At 48.5% G+C, this 18,254-nt stretch overlaps 1 protein-coding gene across 1 annotated transcript in view; it reads left to right on the top strand.

Moving 5' to 3' along the window:
• LOC134983270 (gastrula zinc finger protein XlCGF53.1-like) overlaps nucleotides 1-18,254 on the top strand; it is a 65,573-nt gene that overhangs the window by 7,851 nt on the left and 39,468 nt on the right. The window contains exons 3-4 of the mRNA XM_063948993.1: nucleotides 6,007-6,085; nucleotides 6,204-6,301. Coding sequence (XP_063805063.1) covers nucleotides 6,007-6,085; nucleotides 6,204-6,301 — 177 coding nt within the window. The remainder of the gene's footprint in view (nucleotides 1-6,006; nucleotides 6,086-6,203; nucleotides 6,302-18,254) is intronic.

The raw sequence follows: 18,254 nt of genomic DNA, 5'->3' as shown, positions 1-18,254 counted from the left end.
AGGGAAAAGGACAACCAAAGATCCACTGATCCGACACTCCTATCCGGCACCGCTGGACACCAGAGTGGATCTGTGGAAGCGGAATCCTCCGCAAAACTCCAGAACACAATATAAACAAAATAATAAACAGTAGCGGACAAGCCGCAACACACGGCTGCGCCGCGACTCACGAACACCACCAGATGTTAAAGGTGCTCGGTCAGACTCCAGGAACAGATGGTAACTTCCGAGTACAGGATCTCTGAGGACAGGAACAACCGATTAGACCGGGACTGGGAACTCTCTGCAGCAGACAAGGCAAACAGGAAACTATCACCGGCGTCTGTAGGAAGTCCTGAGGATGCCTTTATTCAGGCATCCTCCAATCAGGATCCAGACAGGACAATCAAAAGAAATGCCGTGCAGCTTGCATGCTGCACGGCCAGCACATAATCAGGGCAATGAGGATAGACCCAGCAACGGGGAACGCGGCTGCACGTGGCGTCCCCGTTGCTAAGGCCAGAGGCGGCTCCGTGCGCCCGGCGTCTCAGCGTTGCCAGGGAGCCGGCGGCTGAACGCGCCCGGCGTCCCTGGTTGCTAGGCGCCGGGCCGCACGGCCGAGCGGACCCCGGCGCCTAACAGTACCCCCCCCTTGAGGAGGGGTCAAGGAACCCCCAAAGCCAGGTTTCCGAGGAAATTCATGAAAAAATGCCCTTTTCAGCCTCGGGGCATGAAGGTCTTCATCCAGGACCCACGACCTTTCCTCTGGCCCATAACCTCTCCAATGCACCAAAAAATAAAGCCGACCCCGGGACAACTTGGAATCGAGAACCTTCTCAACCAAGAACTCTTGCTGACCCTGTACATTTACTGGTGATCTCCCCTGAGATTTTTTACGAGGAAATCTGCTGGACGAAACATATGGTTTAAGCAATGAGCAATGGAAGGTATTTCCGATCCGTAAAGTTTTTGGTAAACGTAACCGGAAAGCAACTGGATTGACTTTTTTGATAATGAGAAATGGTCCAATAAATCTAGGACCCAATCTGGCTGAAGTTTGTCGAAGTTTGATGTTGCGAGTCGACAACCACACCCTGTCTCCTACTTTAAAAGTGCACGGCCGCCGGAGCCTGTCAGAAAATTTCTTTTCCCGGAAAGCTGCTTTTCTGAGAGCCAGGTGCACTTTTTTCCAAATAAGTTTAAGATGAGAGGTCAGAGCCAGAGAGGAGACAGAGGAATGTTGAAAAAATGAATTAGCTCTGGGGTGGAAACCAAAAACTGCAAAAAATGGAGACACATTGGTGGAGGAATGACAGGCATTATTATAAGCAAACTCCGCCAATGGAAGAAACTCAGACCAGTCATTTTGGAGTTTGGCCGAGTACAAACGCAAATATTGTTTTAGAGATTGGTTAACTCGCTCAGTCTGTCCATTGGATTGTGGATGATAGCCGGAGGTTAATGATAATTTCATCTTTAACGAAGCACAAAAAGATTTCCAAAATTGCGCAATGAATTGTGGACCCCTGTCAGAAACAATATCGGTGGGTAATCCATGGAGTCTGAAAACATGACGGAGGAACAGGACTGCCAATCCCTGGGCAGATGGCAATCGGGGAAGAGCAATGAAATGGGCCATTTTGCTAAAACGGTCCACAACTACCCATATGACTCGGCATCCTGCTGACAGAGGGAGGTCCACCACAAAATCCATGGAGATATGCGACCATGGCCTAAGGGGAACATTCAAGGGCATAAGTTGACCAATAGGCAAAGAACGAGGAACTTTATGCTGTGCACAGACCTGACACGAAAAAACAAACTCTTTAATGTCTTTGGAAAGACCAGGCCACCATACTGAGCGGGATACCAATTCCAAAGTCTTGGCGATTCCAGGATGCCCGGCAACTTTGCTATCATGAAACTCTGCCAAAACAGTTGCTCTCAAAAACTCAGGGACAAAAAGACGACCAGGAGGAGTATTTCCAGGAGCTTGATGTTGAAGCAGCTTTAATTGGGAAAATACATCCTGTGTGAGACCTGCCTGAATGACTGAAGACGGAAGTATGGGAGTAACAGGACTGTTGTCTTGAACCGGAAGGAAACTGCGTGACAGGGCATCTGCCTTGGTATTCTTGGAACCTGGTCTGAAGGTGATAATGAATTTGAAACGAGTAAAAAATAAAGCCCAACGAACCTGTCGGGCATTCAGTCGTTTAGCCGATTCAATGTATTGAAGATTTTTGTGATCAGTCAAAACTGAAATGGTATGGGTCGCTCCTTCAAGCCAAAGTCTCCACTCCTCAAAAGCCCATTTAATAGCCAGCAATTCCCGGTTACCAACGTCGTAGTTGGATTCTGCAGATGAGAATTTCCTGGACATAAAGGCACAAGGATGTAACTCAAGGGAATCTGGATCCTTCTGAGACAGGATAGCCCCTACTCCAACCTCCGAGGCATCAACCTCAACAATGAAAGGTAATTCTGGGTTGGGATGTCTAAGGACAGGGGCTGAGACAAAGGCTTGTTTTAAGGCCTGAAAAGATAACTCAGCTTCACATGACCAATTGGTAGGATCTGCTCCCTTCTTAGTAAGTGCCACAATAGGAGCTACTAGGTCAGAGAAAGAGTGAATAAATCTTCTATAGTAGTTTGCAAACCCTAAAAAGCGCTGAATTGCTTTTAAATTGGTGGGTTGCGCCCAACTAAGGATGGCCTGGAGCTTTTTTGGTTCCATTCGGAATCCCCGAGGGGAAATAATGTACCCTAAAAAGGATACTTCTGTGACATGAAATTCACACTTTTCCAGCTTGGCATATAAGTGATTTTCACGTAATTTCTCTAGCACTTGACGCACCTGGGTAACATGCTGTTCCACGGAGTCAGAATATATCAAAATATCGTCTAAATAGACCACGACGAATCTTCCCAGAAACTCACGGAGCACATCATTAATGAGATCCTGGAAAACTGCCGGAGCGTTAGATAGGCCGAATGGCATGACCAGATACTCATAGTGGCCTGACTGAGTACTAAATGCCGTTTTCCACTCATCCCCTGACTTGATTCTGATGAGGTTATATGCTCCTCTCAGATCAATCTTAGAGAAAATAACAGCCGAACGTAGCTGATCAAAGATGACAGAGATCAGCGGCAGAGGGTAAGTATTCTTTACTGAGATTTTATTCAGAGCTCTAAAGTCAATGCAGGGTCTGAGTGAACCGTCCTTCTTCTCTACGAAGAAGAACCCTGCACTTAAAGGGGATTTAGATGGCCTGATAAACCCTTTCCCAAGGCTTTCTTTCACATACTCATTCATGGCCACAGTCTCAGGACCAGATAATGCATATAACCTTCCTTTAGGCAACGTGGCACCAGGAATTAACTCAATGGTACAATCATAAGGCCTATGGGGAGGCAAAATATCTGCATTGCCCTTGGAAAACACATCAACAAAATCCTGGTATTCCCCAGGAATATGTGCGGAACCGGCGGCAGCTACTCGGATAGGAAGCGTAATACATTCTTTATCACAGATGGTACCCCATTGTAGGATTTCCCCGGACTGCCAATCTATGATGGGATTATGAAAGGCCAGCCAAGGGTGACCCAGAACCACAGGAACTGCTGGACAATGGGTAAGGAAAAACTCAATCTTTTCAGAATGCAAAGCTCCCACCGAGAGCAAAACTGGAGGTGTACATAGAGAAATAACCCCATTGGACAAGGGACTCCCGTCTAAACCATGCATGGTGATACACCTATTCAAGGTTAGCTGAGGAATACCTAAGGCCTTGGCCCATGTTAAATCCATAAAGTTTCCTGCAGCTCCACTGTCCACAAAAGCAGAGACCGAGGAACAGAGGCTGCCATAGGAAACTTTAACAGGAACCAACAGTGAATTATTTGAGGAGATGAGCTGCAGACCAAAGTGAACCCCCTCACAATTCACTTGGTCAGGAAGTTTCCCGACTTGTTTGGACAACTACGGGCAAAATGTCCCTTACCTCCGCAGTATAAACACAGACCAGAATTTTGCCTCCTGGTTCTTTCTTCCGGAGACAATTTGGAGAGACCTATCTGCATAGGCTCCTCTATGTCTACAGGAATGGAAGGAACCCAGGAAGAGGACCCGACAGATGCCCCTTTTTCAGCCCTCCGCTCTCTGAGCCGACGATCTATCTTAATAGAGAGCTCCATGAGGTTATCGAGGGTCGCAGGAGCGGGATACTGGAGGAGACTGTCTTTTATAGATTCAGATAAGCCGAGGCGAAACTGACTGCGCAGGGCTGGGTCATTCCAGCCACAGTCGTTCGACCAACGGCGAAACTCCGTACAATAATTCTCTGCGGGATTCCTACCCTGTCTAAGAGTACGCAACTGACTTTCTGCGGATGCCTCTCTATCAGGGTCGTCATACAATAGCCCTAAAGATTTTAAAAAGGCGTCTACAGACGATAAGGCCGGATCGTCTGTCTTTAAACCAAAAGCCCAGGTCTGAGGATCCCCCTGGAGCAGAGAAATAATAATCCCAACCCGCTGAGCCTCTGTACCTGAGGTAACTGGTCTTAAACGAAAATACAGTTTGCAAGATTCTTTAAAATTAAAAAACTGCTTTCTATCCCCAGAAAAACGGTCAGGCAGATGCATTTTTGGTTCAGGGACGACCCTCGGGGAGGTCCGTAACAGATCTTCCTGTGAGCTCACCCGGAGGGACAGATCCTGAACCATCTGAGTAAGTTCCTGAATTTGACTAACTAGAAACTGGCCAGGATTTGGCCCAACCCCAGTGGGATTCATGAGGCCGACAAAATTCTCCCAACTGAATAAGTGAAAAAATTAACTCTTGTTCAAATTTTTTCTTTTGTCTGGCCGGTGATAATGTTATGATTCCTGAACTCCAGACCGGAGGAGATCTTATGACAGGGATCCGAGTTCAGGAAAATAAGCTGGTTGTGGGAGCTGGAAGGCCTAGTAACCCCTGGCGCCCTAACTCCGTTGTCTCGCCCGTGTTATCAGAAATCCCCTGCGAGACTATGGTTGCTTGAGCCCATGGCAGCCGCGTTCGAAGGGCGGATTATGTCTGCCCAACCCCGATGCCCCCGCAGGTCTTAATGGGAGACAAGGGGAAGTCCGAGACAGGGTGATAACAAGGGGCCCTCTGACTAAGCAACACGGCCAGGGGTTACAAGCTGACTAACTAAACCAAAAGGTATGTGCGGACTAGCCGCCAGGGAAAAGGACAACCAAAGATCCACTGATCCGACACTCCTATCCGGCACCGCTGGACACCAGAGTGGATCTGTGGAAGCGGAATCCTCCGCAAAACTCCAGAACACAATATAAACAAAATAATAAACAGTAGCGGACAAGCCGCAACACACGGCTGCGCCGCGACTCACGAACACCACCAGATGTTAAAGGTGCTCGGTCAGACTCCAGGAACAGATGGTAACTTCCGAGAACAGGATCTCTGAGGACAGGAACAACCGAATAGACCGGGACTGGGAACTCTCTGCAGCAGACAAGGCAAACAGGAAACTATCACCGGCGTCTGTAGGAAGTCCTGAGGATGCCTTTATTCAGGCATCCTCCAATCAGGATCCAGACAGGACAATCAAAAGAAATGCCGTGCAGCTTGCATGCTGCACGGCCAGCACATAATCAGGGCAATGAGGATAGACCCAGCAACGGGGAACGCGGCTGCACGTGGCGTCCCCGTTGCTAAGGCCAGAGGCGGCTCCGTGCGCCCGGCGTCTCAGCGTTGCCAGGGAGCCGGCGGCTGAACGCGCCCGGCGTCCCTGGTTGCTAGGCGCCGGGCCGCACGGCCGAGCGGACCCCGGCGCCTAACAGAGACATTATACAGTAACATCAGGGGACGTGTCTGGTTGATGACTGGAGAGGTGACTGCTGGGAATGGGACATTATACAGTAACACCAGGGGATGTGTCTGGGTGATGACTGTATCACTGTGTGTGTCAGGTTCCTATAAGGTGTCATGATGTCACTGTCTATGTCTCCATGCAGGAGGGGGAGTATATAGATGAACACAGGGGTCTGTACAAGGACTTGATGATGGAGAATCACCGGCCCCTCACATCACTGGGTAAGAGGAGACTGTCATGTTTTGTACAAGGGAGAGCAGGTATGGGGGCCCCTATATACACACATCATCTGATAATCACATATATACACTGTACTCAGTCACTATGTGTCTCCTACAGAAGGACCCAGTAACAGAGATACCCCAGAGAGATGTCCCCGTCCTCTGTATTCCCAGGATTGTACAGAGGAGAATCACAGGATCCCACAGGAGGATCAGGTAGGTGGGATTGATAGAGAGACAGAAAATATAGAGGGAGAAGAAGAGACGTATGTGACTGATATAAAGGCAGAAGATACAGAGGGAGAAGAAGAGACGTATGTGACTGATATAAAGGCAGAAGATATAGATGGAGAAGAAGAGACGTATGTGACTGATATAAAGGCAGAAGATACAGAGGGAGAAGAAGAGACGTATGTGACTGATATAAAGGCAGAAGATATAGATGGAGAAGAAGAGAGGTATGTGACTGATATGAAGGCAGAAGATACAGAGGGAGAAGAAGAGACGTATGTGACTGATATAAAGGCAGAAGATATAGAGGGAGAAGAAGAGACGTATGTGACTGATATAACGGCAGAAGATACAGAGGGAGAAGAGGAGACGTATGTTACTGATATAAAGGTAGAAGATACAGAGGGAGAAGAAGAGACGTATGTGAGGGGTGATCAGCAGTCTAAGGAGGAGGAAATCCCTACAGATATCAGCACAGGTGAGTAATAAACACTTATTACAGGAAAGTGTCACATATTCTCCTTCCTCAGTCACTACAGCAATCTCTTATCCTACACCCTCCTCTGTCAGTAAAAACTAATGAGGAATTTGTTTTTTCCCAGTGTGGAGTCAGGAGCCATCACCTCTATTATACTCCTGCTCTCCCCTCACATCATGTCACTGTGTGTTACCAGCCCAGAGATCTGACCAGTCTCCTCCCCACACTCTCTGGTGTATCTCATACATAAGGAGCCATCAGCCTCTATTATACTCCTGCTCTCCCCCTCACATCATGTCACTGTGTGTTACGAGCCCAGAGATCTGACCAGTCTCCTCCCCACACTCTCTGGTGTATCTCATACATCAGGAGATATCAGCCTCTATTGTACTCCTGCTCTCCTCCTCACATCATGTCACTGTGTGTTACCAGCCCAGAGATCTGACCAGTCTCCTTCCCACACTCTCTGGTGTATCTTATACATCAGGAGACATCAGCCCCTATTATACTCCTGCTCTCACCCTCACATGATGTCACTGTGTGTTACCAGCCCAGAGATCTGACCAGTCTCCTCCCCACACTCTCTGGTGTATCTCATACATCAGGAACCATCAGCCCCTATTATACTCCTGCTCTCCTCCTCACATCATGTCACTGTGTGTTACCAGCCCAGATATCTGACCAGTGTCCTCCCCACACTCTCTGGGGTGTATTGTACATCAGTGGCCATCAGCCCCTATTATACTCCAGCTCTCCGCCTCACATCATGTCACTGTGTGTTACCAGCCCAGAGATCTGACCAGTCTCCTTCCCACACTCTCTGGTGTATCTTATACATCAGGAGACATCAGCCCCTATTATACTCCTGCTCTCACCCTCACATCATGTCACTGTGTGTTACCAGCCCAGAGATCTGACCAGTCTCCTCCCCACACTCTCTGGTGTATCATACATCAGGAGACATCAGCCCCTATTATACTCCTGCTCTCACCCTCACATGATGTCACTGTGTTACCAGCCCAGAGATCTGACCACTCTCCTCCCCACACTCTCTGGTGTATCTCATACATCAGGAGCCATCAGCCCCTATTATACTCCTGCCTCCCCCTCACATCATGTCACTGTGTTACCAGCCCAGAGATCTGAACAGTCTCCTCCCCACACTCTTTGGTGTATCTCATACATCAGGAGCCTTCAACCCCTATTATACTCCTACTCTCCCCTTCACATAATGTCACTGTGTTACCAGCCCAGAGATCTGACCAATCTCCTCCCCACACTCTCTGGCATATCTCATACATCAGGAGCCATCAGCCCCTATTATACTCCTGCTATCCTCTTCACATCATGTCACTGTGTGTTACCAGCCCAGATATCTGACCAGTCTCCTCCCCACACTCTCTGGGGTGTATTGTACATCAGTGGCCATCAGCCCCTATTATACTCCAGCTCTCCGCCTCACATCATGTATGTGTGTTACCAGCCCAGAGATCTGACCAGTCTCCTCCCCACACTCTCTGGTGTATCTCATACATCAGAAGACTTAAGCCCCTATTATACTCCTGCTCTCCCCTTCACATCATGTCACTGTGTTACCAGCCCAGAGATCTGAACAGTCTCCTCCCCACACTCTTTGGTGTATCTCATACATCAGGAGCCTTCAACCCCTATTATACTCCTACTCTCCCCTTCACATAATGTCACTGTGTTACCAGCCCAGAGATCTGACCAATCTCCTCCCCACACTCTCTGGTGTATCTCATACATCAGGAGCCATCAGCCCCTATTATACTCCTGCTCTCACCCTTCACATCATGTCACTGTGTGTTACCAGCCCAGAGATCTGACCAGTCTCCTCCCCACACTCTCTGGTATATCTCATACATCAGGAGCCATCAGCCCCTATTATACTCCTGCTCTCCTCCTCACATCATGTCACTGTGTGTTACTAGCCCAGAGATCTGACCAGTCTCCTCCCCACACTCTCTGGTATATCTCATACATCAGGAGCCATCAGCACATATTAATCCCATAGTCTTCGTATCATGTTACTGAGGTCAGGTAGGATTTGTTTTCTGTAACTAACATGGTGTTGAGTCTCGGCAATAAGAAGGCAAGCTGAGTCTCCTTTTTCGAGTAGGCCGTGACATTGGTCTTCAGCACACGGATGAGTAATGCATAATAGGAGGTCACTGGATTCAGTGGACCATGCTTTAATTAAGAATTGGAACCTCTTAATAGTTCTTATTTTCTAAAGCAGAGTAATGGGAAGTGTATGTGACAGGATGGTCTTCATTCCTTAATATAGGTACTTCATTGCTAGTATGTCTGCAAGTAGAGACCTCATAGATAGAAAAGTTCATCCTTCATGAGCAAACAGATTGATTATGGGGAGTGGTATTCTGTACAGATGTCCTGGAGAAGTTATCTAGACAATCCCTGTTATACAGAGTTGAGATCATGTAGAGTGGGATAGACACCTTGATAGAAGAATGGTCTGGTTACGCCCCTTGGCTAGAGGATCGGTCCTGTTACGTCCCTTGGCTAGAGGATCGGTCCTGTTACGTCCCTTGGCTAGAGGATCGGTCCGGTTTTGCCCCTGGGCTAGAGGATCGTTCCGGTTTTGCCCCTGGGCTAAAGCATCGGTCCGGTTTTGCCCCTGGCTAGAGGAACGGTCCTGTTTTGCCCCTGGCTAGAGGAACGGTCCTGTTTTGCCTCTGGCTAGAGGATCGTTCCGGTTTTGCCTCTGGGCTAGAGCATGGGGTCCGGTTTTGCCCCTGGCAGGAGGAACGGTCCGGTTTTGCCCCTGGCTAGAGGAACGATCCGGTCAGGCCCCTGGGCAGCAGGTGATCACTAAAAAAGCCTAGTTAATCTCCCATTTATAGCGGATCTTTCGTCTGGAGAAAAATTAAATGATACTAAAATTCTCTGGTGAAAATGTCTGTGTATTTTCATTCTCTATAACGTCCGCAATTTAAAGATCTAAGAAACTGTAGGTTAGTATGACTGTACAATAGATTACGTAGAAAGCCCTTTCGAAACAAGTGTGTCGATCCATCAGTGCATTCGGTTGTTGGGGAAAATGGTGGTGGCCTACGAGGCCATACAGTTTGGCAGGTTCCATGTCAGAGTTTTCCAGTAGGACCTGTTGGACAAATGGTCGGGTTCCCACCTACACATGAACCGAAAGATAATCCTGTCGTCAAAAGCTAGGATTTCACTCCTGTGGTGGTTACACAGCTCTCACCTACTGGAGGTACGCAGATTCGGGATTCAGGACTGGCTCCTGGTGACCACGGATGCAAGTCTCCGAGGCTGGGGAGCTGTCGCTCAGGGAGGAAGCTTCCAAGGGAAATGGTCTAGTCAGGAAGCCTGCCTTCACATAAACGTGCTGGAATTGAGAGCCATTTACAACGGCTTTCAACAAGCGGTACATCTTCAAGATCATCCCATGGAGATCCAGTCGGACAATGTAACAGCAGTCGCGTACATAAACAGGCAGGGTGTAACGAAAAGCAGAGCGGCAATGGCAGAGATGACGAAGATCCTCCTCTGGGCAGAAAGACATCTAAAGGATCTGTCAGCAATTTTCATTCTGGGAGTAGACAACTGGGAAGCAGACTTCCTCAGCAGACATGATCTCCATCCAGGAGAGTGGGGCCTCCACCAAGAAGTCTTCGCAGAGGTGGCAAGTCTTTGGGGAGTTCCTCAAGTAGACATGATGGCATCTCGTCTCAACAAGAAGCTTCAGAGATATTGTTCCAGGTCGAGAGAACCTCAAGCATTAGCGGTGGATGCGCTAGTGGCCCAGTGGGTTTTCCGGTCAGTGTATGTCTTCCCTCCACTTCCGCTGATCCCAAAAGGGCTCAGGATCATTAGAAGTCTTCATTGCCCCAGACTGGCCAAGGAGGGCTTGGTGCCCAGATTTTCAGGAGTAGCTCATAGAAGATCCTCTACCTCTTCGCGAGGACCTGTTACAGCAGGGGCCGTGCGTGTATCAAGACTTACCGCGGCTACGTTTGACGGCATGGCTGTTGAGCGGCGAATCCTAGCCCGAAAGGGTATTCCCAAGGAAGTCATCCCCACTCTTATTCAGGCCAGGAAAGGAGTAACGTTGAAACATTACCACCGTATTTGGAGAAAATATGTATCTTGGTGTGAATCCAAGAAGGCTCCTACGGAAGAGTATCATTTGGGACGTTTTCTCCATTTTCTGCAGGCTGGTGTGGAGGCGGGCCTGCGAATGTGATCAATCAAGGTCCAGATTTCGGGCTTGTCAGTGTTCTCCCAAAAACAATTGGCCTCTCTTCCAGAGGTTCAGACCTTCATGAAAGGGGTTCTGCACATCCAGCCTCCATTTGTGCCTCCAGTGGCACCATGGGACCTTAATGTGGTGTTGCAGTTCCTTCAATCGGATTGGTTTGAGCCTCTACAAGAGATAGAGTAGAAGTTTCTAATTTTGAAAGTGGTGATGCTTTTGGCATTGGCATCCGCAAGGCGGGTGTCGGAGTTCGGGGCTTTGTCTTACAAGAGCCCTTACCTGATCTTCCATGAAGATAGGGCAGAGTTGAGAACTCGTCAACATTTTCTTCCAAAGGTGTTTTCTTCTTTCCACATAAACCAACCTATTGTGGTGCCAGTAATTCCTGACACATTCACTGAGTCAAAGTATCTAGATGTGGTTAGGGCTTTGAAGATTTATGTCGCTAGAACAGCTAGAATACGGAAAACAGAGTCTTTGTCCTGTATGCTCCCAACAAAATTGTGTGTCCTGCTTTCAAGCAGACTATTGCACGCTGGATCAGAGGTACGATTCAGCAAGCTCATTCTACAGCTGGATTGCCGTTACCGAAGTCAGTGAAGGCCCATTCTACTAGGAAGGTGGGCTCCTCCTGGGCGGCTGCCCGGGTTGTCTCGGCATTGCAACTTTGTCGAGCAGCTACTTGGTCAGGGTCAAACACATTTGCTAAATTCTACAAGTTTGACACCTTGGCCGATGAAGACCTCAAGTTCGGTCAATCGATGCTGCAGGGTCATCCGCACTCTCCCGCCCGTTCTGGAGCTTTGGTATAAACCCCATGGTCATGAAGTGGACCCCAGCATCCTCTAGGATGTATGAGAAAACAGGATTTCAGCTGCGGGGTACACTGGGCTCCACAAGGATTGGACAATGGGGTGTAGAGTAGGCGCTTGATCCGAGGCACCAACAGGCTCAAAGCTTTGACTGTTCCCAGTATGCACAGCACCGCCTCCTATATCACCGCGCCTCTCTGCACAGAGCTCAGTTTTGTAAGTTGGTGCTGCAGTAAGCAGGCACTTAACAGCGGGGCTGCTCCAAGCAGCCCTGAGAAAAGCTTTTTTGAAGTAAAAAGTGAAGACTTCAAGGGCAGCTGCGGTGGTAAATGTCTTGTGACATTCACTGCTGCAGCTCCAGCTCTCCCCAGCGGTGCTGTACACTCCCGAGCCCTGGTTGCCGGGTACCTACAGCGGAGGCTCCAGTTTTCTTCATGTTAGACACACACGGCTGGGGCTCTCCAGGATCGCGTGGCTGCGCTTCGGGAGGTGGTAAGTGGGTCCCGCTTGCGGGACCCTGACTTTATCGCGATCCGGTGCGGTCAGTGGGAGGCGGGCCGCGCGCGCTGGCGGTGGACACTGTGGATACAGGCGATCCCACTAGATCACCAGGGCATGGGCGCAGGTCAGGTTTTCTCTTAAAACTGGTTTTTATATCGCCCACAGTACCCGGTGGTTTTGCCAGCAGAGGGGATAAGACTTAGACCTGAAGCCCCTCCCCCAGGGCGCCATTTCCAGCAAGTGTTCCCGCCCTGGAGCTGCATCTCTGTCTTTTCCTCACTCCCTGTCAGTGTCTGCGGCGCCATTACTCCTCAGCTCACTGTTCCTGGGACTGCTTGGGCAAATCCTCCTATGTAAAGCCGCCTGGTTGTCAGCGCTGTGACTTTACATGACACTTAAGTATTGTACCTGCCTTTTTAGACCATGATAGTTAAGAAAGAGTGCATTTAGTCAGGGTTTTATAGAACAGTTACCCTGTGATATACATCCAGTTCTTACTGTGCAGTGTTATATCTATTGACTATTTAGCAATATAAGCTAGTCCAGTGCAGTATTATTGTCAGTAATAACCTCTGAATTGTACAAACTGTGACTTTCTCTGGCTGGGTCCACAGGATTATCCACAGGATAACATTGGGATATGGTTGAGGGACAGCGGAAATGGCACCAACACGGTCACAATCTTTCTGGCCTCCCAGGATGCATCGGGGCCTTCACCATATAGTCCCGCCCACTGACTCAGTCAAATCAGTTTTTTGCTTGGTGCGGCAGGAAGCCACATGGTCACAGGGCTGCTGTGAATAAAGCAGCCTCAAGCTTTTATTATTTAATTTTTATAGACTTACTATGTTTATTTTGAGCGACTTTTGTTAATAGCGTCTTAAACGCATACTGGAAAGAGTCGCTCCAACAACTCCCCACTGGGTCGCAACAACACTTACCTTCGCGGTACAGTGTTGTCTGGACCGGCGTCTGTGTCTGATGTTCTAGCAGGTCCAGCAGACGTTACCAGGCTGTGGCCAGAGCATGGGGAAGAAGGTAAGTCTATGGACTTCCTCTTACTAGAGAGGTCAGGACACAGCTACACTGCTTTTGGTGGAGACTACAAATAGTGTGTTGATGCGCCAAACATCTTGAGTGCGACAGCGCTGCGCTCTAGGGATCATAGGCGCCAGGACTAGGTAGAGGCCGCGATCCTTAGGGTTTGAGTCAACAGGGGGATTCAGACACTCTCCTGGCCGCCCCTCCTCCGAGTTAATGACCAGTTTCCGCGCGTCTCTCGTTTCATGAATTGAATGACCTCACTTCCGGCTCAGACGCTACCACGAGGGTACTCGGTCGCAGCTTAGACGCTGCGGTTGTGTACACTAGAGATCCCGCCTAGACTGAGTCGCAGGCCTTAGCGTCTGCATACACATGGAAGTCGCAGAGCGTCCGTGTCCGCAGCAGCGACTGTGTCAGTTATCAGGAGCGGCAGTGTACACCAGTAGGGTCTGAATCCACTCAGCGTCTTGCGAGCGCATTTGTTTGGATATGGAAGTGTGGTGAGTCTCCCTGTATCCCGCTCTACAGAGACAGGGTATACAGTACTACAAATTCCTTCTACTTCTTAGTATGCATTGTTAATTTTTAGTACCTATTGCATATGAGACCTGTATATTACTGTGTTTTCTGCATGTTATGTTGGAAAATAACCAGTTAAAAACAGAAGTACAATTTTCCTACTTATGTATAAGTTGTTATGGAGGTTGTATTCTCATATGTCAATGTCTAATGCCTTAACATGTGACTGACTGCTAGTATGTGTGCTGACTTTTCTGTGTAATGTCAGTCCTGTTCTGACCCTCAAATCAGGTGCACTGTGGTCAGATTGATCTCACCTCTATATACTTACATATAGGGTGATTTTCAGTCACAAATTGTGTAGTCATTAACAGATTATTACCATGTCTGTGAGCGACAAGGAGAATTTATCAAGCACTCCTACAGCCCTAACATGCTTATCTTATAAGACAGGGTTAATTGATGTGGATCAATTAGTCATTTATGAGGGTTTGTGTGCGAACTGTTTTGCTTTTCAGCAAAGTAAAAAACAGGAGTTGGTTCAACCACCAACAGAGCAACCATGGAATATTGTCGCAAAGACTCTATCTTCTACAGCGAACAGGTTAGCTCCGGTAGCAGCACCTCAAGGGTTAGGTTACACTATTAACCCATACATGCAGCTCCCTTCCGACGGCTTGGTTCCAGTAGCCTATATAAGCAACCAAGGGACAGGTAAGACTAAGACTGATGCGTCTATGTGGCAGACTACATAAGATGATACAACAGATGATGATACTGTTATGATTCCAGCACTCTGGTCTGAGGAGATCTTATAACAAGGACCTGAGCACTGGAACGCAATGCTGGAAAAGGGAGCGGGAATGGAAAATAGCCCCTGCGCCCTAACTCCGTTGTCTCGCCCGTGCTGTCAGAAATCCCTTGCGAGACTATGGTTGCTTGAGCCCATGGAAGCCGCGTTTGAAGGGCGGATTACGTCTGCCCAACTCCGATGCCCCACCAGGTCTAAATGGGAGACAAAGGGAAATCCGAGACAGGGTGATAACAAGGGGCCCTCTGACTAAACAACCAGGCCAGGGGCTACAAGCTAACTTAAAACTAGAATATGTGCGGAAAAACCGCCAGGGAAAAGGACAACCAAAATACCCACTTGTCCACTCTCCTACCCTACACTGCCGAGTTCCGGAGAGGACTTGTGGAAGCGGAACCCTCCGCAAATGCTCCGAAACAGAATACAAAATAAAGCGGGCTGAGCCGCAGCACACGGCAGAGCCGCAACTCACGAACTCCACACGAGATTCTCTGGCGACCGTTGCGGACAATAGGGGACCAGAAGACTTCTTGGAATGAGATGAGAACTCCAAGATACAGGAACTCTGAGGACAGGAATGACCGGACACAGCAGGACTGGAACAGACGTTCAGCAAACCTAAGCAGCATGCAGGAAGCTATTACCGGCGTCTGTGTGAAGCACTGAGAAAGTATTTAGCAAGGAGTCCTCCAATCAAATGTTCAGAGTCTGATTTCCCTAAATGCTGTGCAGCTGCCCTGCTGCACGCCCAGAAGACCAGTGTGTGTGTGTGTACTAAATTGATCCTGCAACGGGGAACGCGGTCCGCCCGTGGCGTCCCCGTTGCTAGGGTCCAGGCGGCAAATCGCGCCCGACGTCCCTGCGTTACTAGGGAGCTGGCGGCTACGCGCGCACGGCGTCCCAGCGTTGCTAGGGAGCCGGCGGCTACGCGCGCACGGCGTCCCAGCGTAGCTAGGGACCCGGCAGCTAGCACGCTTGGCGTCCCTAGTTGCTAGGCACCGGGCCGCGAGGACATCACGGACCCCGGTGCCTAGCAGTACCCCCCCCCTTGAGGAGGGGTCAAGGAACCCCTAAAGCCAGGTTTCTGAGGAAATTCCCGAAAAAAAACGCCCTCTTGAGCCTAGGGGCATGAAGATCGTTATCTAGGACCCAAGACCTTTCCTCCGGACCATAGCCTTTCCAGTGAACTAAAAAATAAAGCCGACCCCGGGACAATTTGGAATCAAGAACTTTCTCTACCAAGAACTCCTGTTGTCCCTGTACATCCACTGGAGATCTACCCTGAGAGATCCTCCGAGGAAATCTACTGGAAGAAACGTATTGTTTCAACAGGGAACAGTGAAAAGTATTTCTAATCTTGAGAGATCTTGGTAGACGTAGCCGAAAGGCAACTGGGTTGACCTTCTTAATAATAAGAAACGGTCCAATAAATTTGGGTCCCAGTCTAGCCGAGGATTGTCGAAGCCTGATGTTGCGAGTTGACAACCACACCTTATCTCCCACCTTTAAAGTGCAAGGACGTCGGAGCCTGTCAGAAAATTTCTTCTCTTGGAAGGCCGCTTTTCTGAGAGCAATGTGCACTTTTTTCCAAATTGCTCTGAGATGGGAGGTCAAGGTTAGCGAGGAGACTGGAGAATGATGAAAAAAAGAATTGGCTCTGGGGTGAAAACCAAAAACTGAAAAGAATGGAGACTCTTTGGTGGAAGAATGACAAGTTATTGTAAGCAAATTCAGCCAAAGGGAGAAACTCGGACCAATCATTCTGGAGTTTGGCTGAATACAAACGTAAATATTGTTTTAATGACTGGTTGACTCGTTCGGTTTGCCCGTTAGACTGTGGGTGGTAACCAGATGTTAAAGACAGTTTCATCTTCAATGAGGCACAAAAACATTTCCAGAATTGTGCAATGAATTGTGGACCCCGATCAGAAACAATATCAGTGGGCAACCCATGAAGCCTGAACACATGGCGAAGGAACAAAACTGCCAACCCTTGAGCAGAAGGCAATCGGGGAAGAGCAATAAAATGAGCCATTTTACTAAAACGGTCCACTACCACCCAAATTACTCGGAATCCGGCTGAAAGGGGAAGGTCAACCACAAAATCCATGGAAATATGAGACCATGGCCTGAGAGGAACAGCTAAAGGCATGAGTTGCCCGATAGGCAACGAACGAGGAACCTTATGCTGTGCACAAACCTGACATGAATGAACTAATTCCTTAGCGTCCTTAGAAAGACTAGGCCACCACACTGAGCGAGAGACTAACTCCAATGTCTTAGTGATTCCCGGATGCCCTGAGACTTTGTTGTCATGAAATTCAGTTAAAACAGTGGCTCTCAAAAATTCAGGGACATAAAGACGACCAGCAGGAGTAAGTCTAGGAGCTTGGTGTTGAAGCTGGTTTAACTGGGTAAATAAATCCTGTGTGAGGCCTGCCCGGATGACCGAAGATGGAAGTATGGGGGTAACAACAGGATTGCTATTGTGAACCGGAAAAAAGCTACGTGACAGGGCATCAGCTTTTGTATTCTTGGAACCAGGCCTGAACGTGATTATAAACCTGAAACGAGTAAAAAATAATTCCCAACGTGCCTGCCGAGCATTAAGCCGTTTAGCTGATTCAATATATTGCAGGTTCTTATGGTCAGTAAAAACTGAAATAGTATCTCTAGCTCCCTCCAGCCAATGCCTCCATTCCTCGAAAGCCCATTTTACTGCCAGTAATTCCCGATTACCAACGTCATAGTTGGATTCAGCGTAGGAGAATTTCCTGGACATGAAGGAACAAGGATGTAACTCCAGAGATTCCGGATCCTCTTGAGAAAGGACAGCCCCCACTCCAACTTCTGAGGCATCAACCTCCACAACAAAGGGCAATTCCGGATTAGGATGTCTAAGGACTGTAGCCAAGACAAAGGCTTGTTTCAAGGCCTGGAAGGACAATTCAGCTTCATGCGACCAGTTGGTATGATCCGCTCCTTTTTTTTGTCAAAGCTACTATGGGAGCAACCAGGTCAGAAAAAGAATGAATGAACCTCCTATAATAATTCGCAAACCCTAAAAAGCGCTAATTGCTTTTAAATTAGTGGGTTGCGCCCAATTAAGGATGGCCTGGAGCTTCTTTGGTTCCATGGAAAATCCCTGAGGAGAAATTATGTACCCTAAAAAAGATACTTCCGTGACGTGAAAATCACACTTCTCCAGCTTGGCATATAAATGATTCTCACGTAACTTTTGAAGAACCAGACGCACCTGGGTAACATGTTGTTCCATTGATTCAGAATAAAGCAAGATGTCGTCTAAATAAACGACCACGAATTTCCCTAGGAAGTCACGGAGAACATCGTTAAGGAGGTCTTGAAAAACTGCCGGAGCATTAGACAGGCCGAACGGCATCACCAGGTATTCGTAGTGACCCGACTGAGTGCTGAAAGCCGTCTTCCACTCATCCCCAGATTTAATTCGGATGAGGTTGTAAGCTCCTCTAAGGTCAATTTTAGAAAAAATC

This window comes from Pseudophryne corroboree, assembly GCF_028390025.1.
Source record: "Pseudophryne corroboree isolate aPseCor3 chromosome 3 unlocalized genomic scaffold, aPseCor3.hap2 SUPER_3_unloc_11, whole genome shotgun sequence".
Classification (NCBI taxonomy): Eukaryota; Metazoa; Chordata; class Amphibia; order Anura; family Myobatrachidae; genus Pseudophryne; species Pseudophryne corroboree.
Note: the sequence above shows the minus strand (reverse complement) of the source record. Positions and strands in the feature narration are given on the sequence as shown.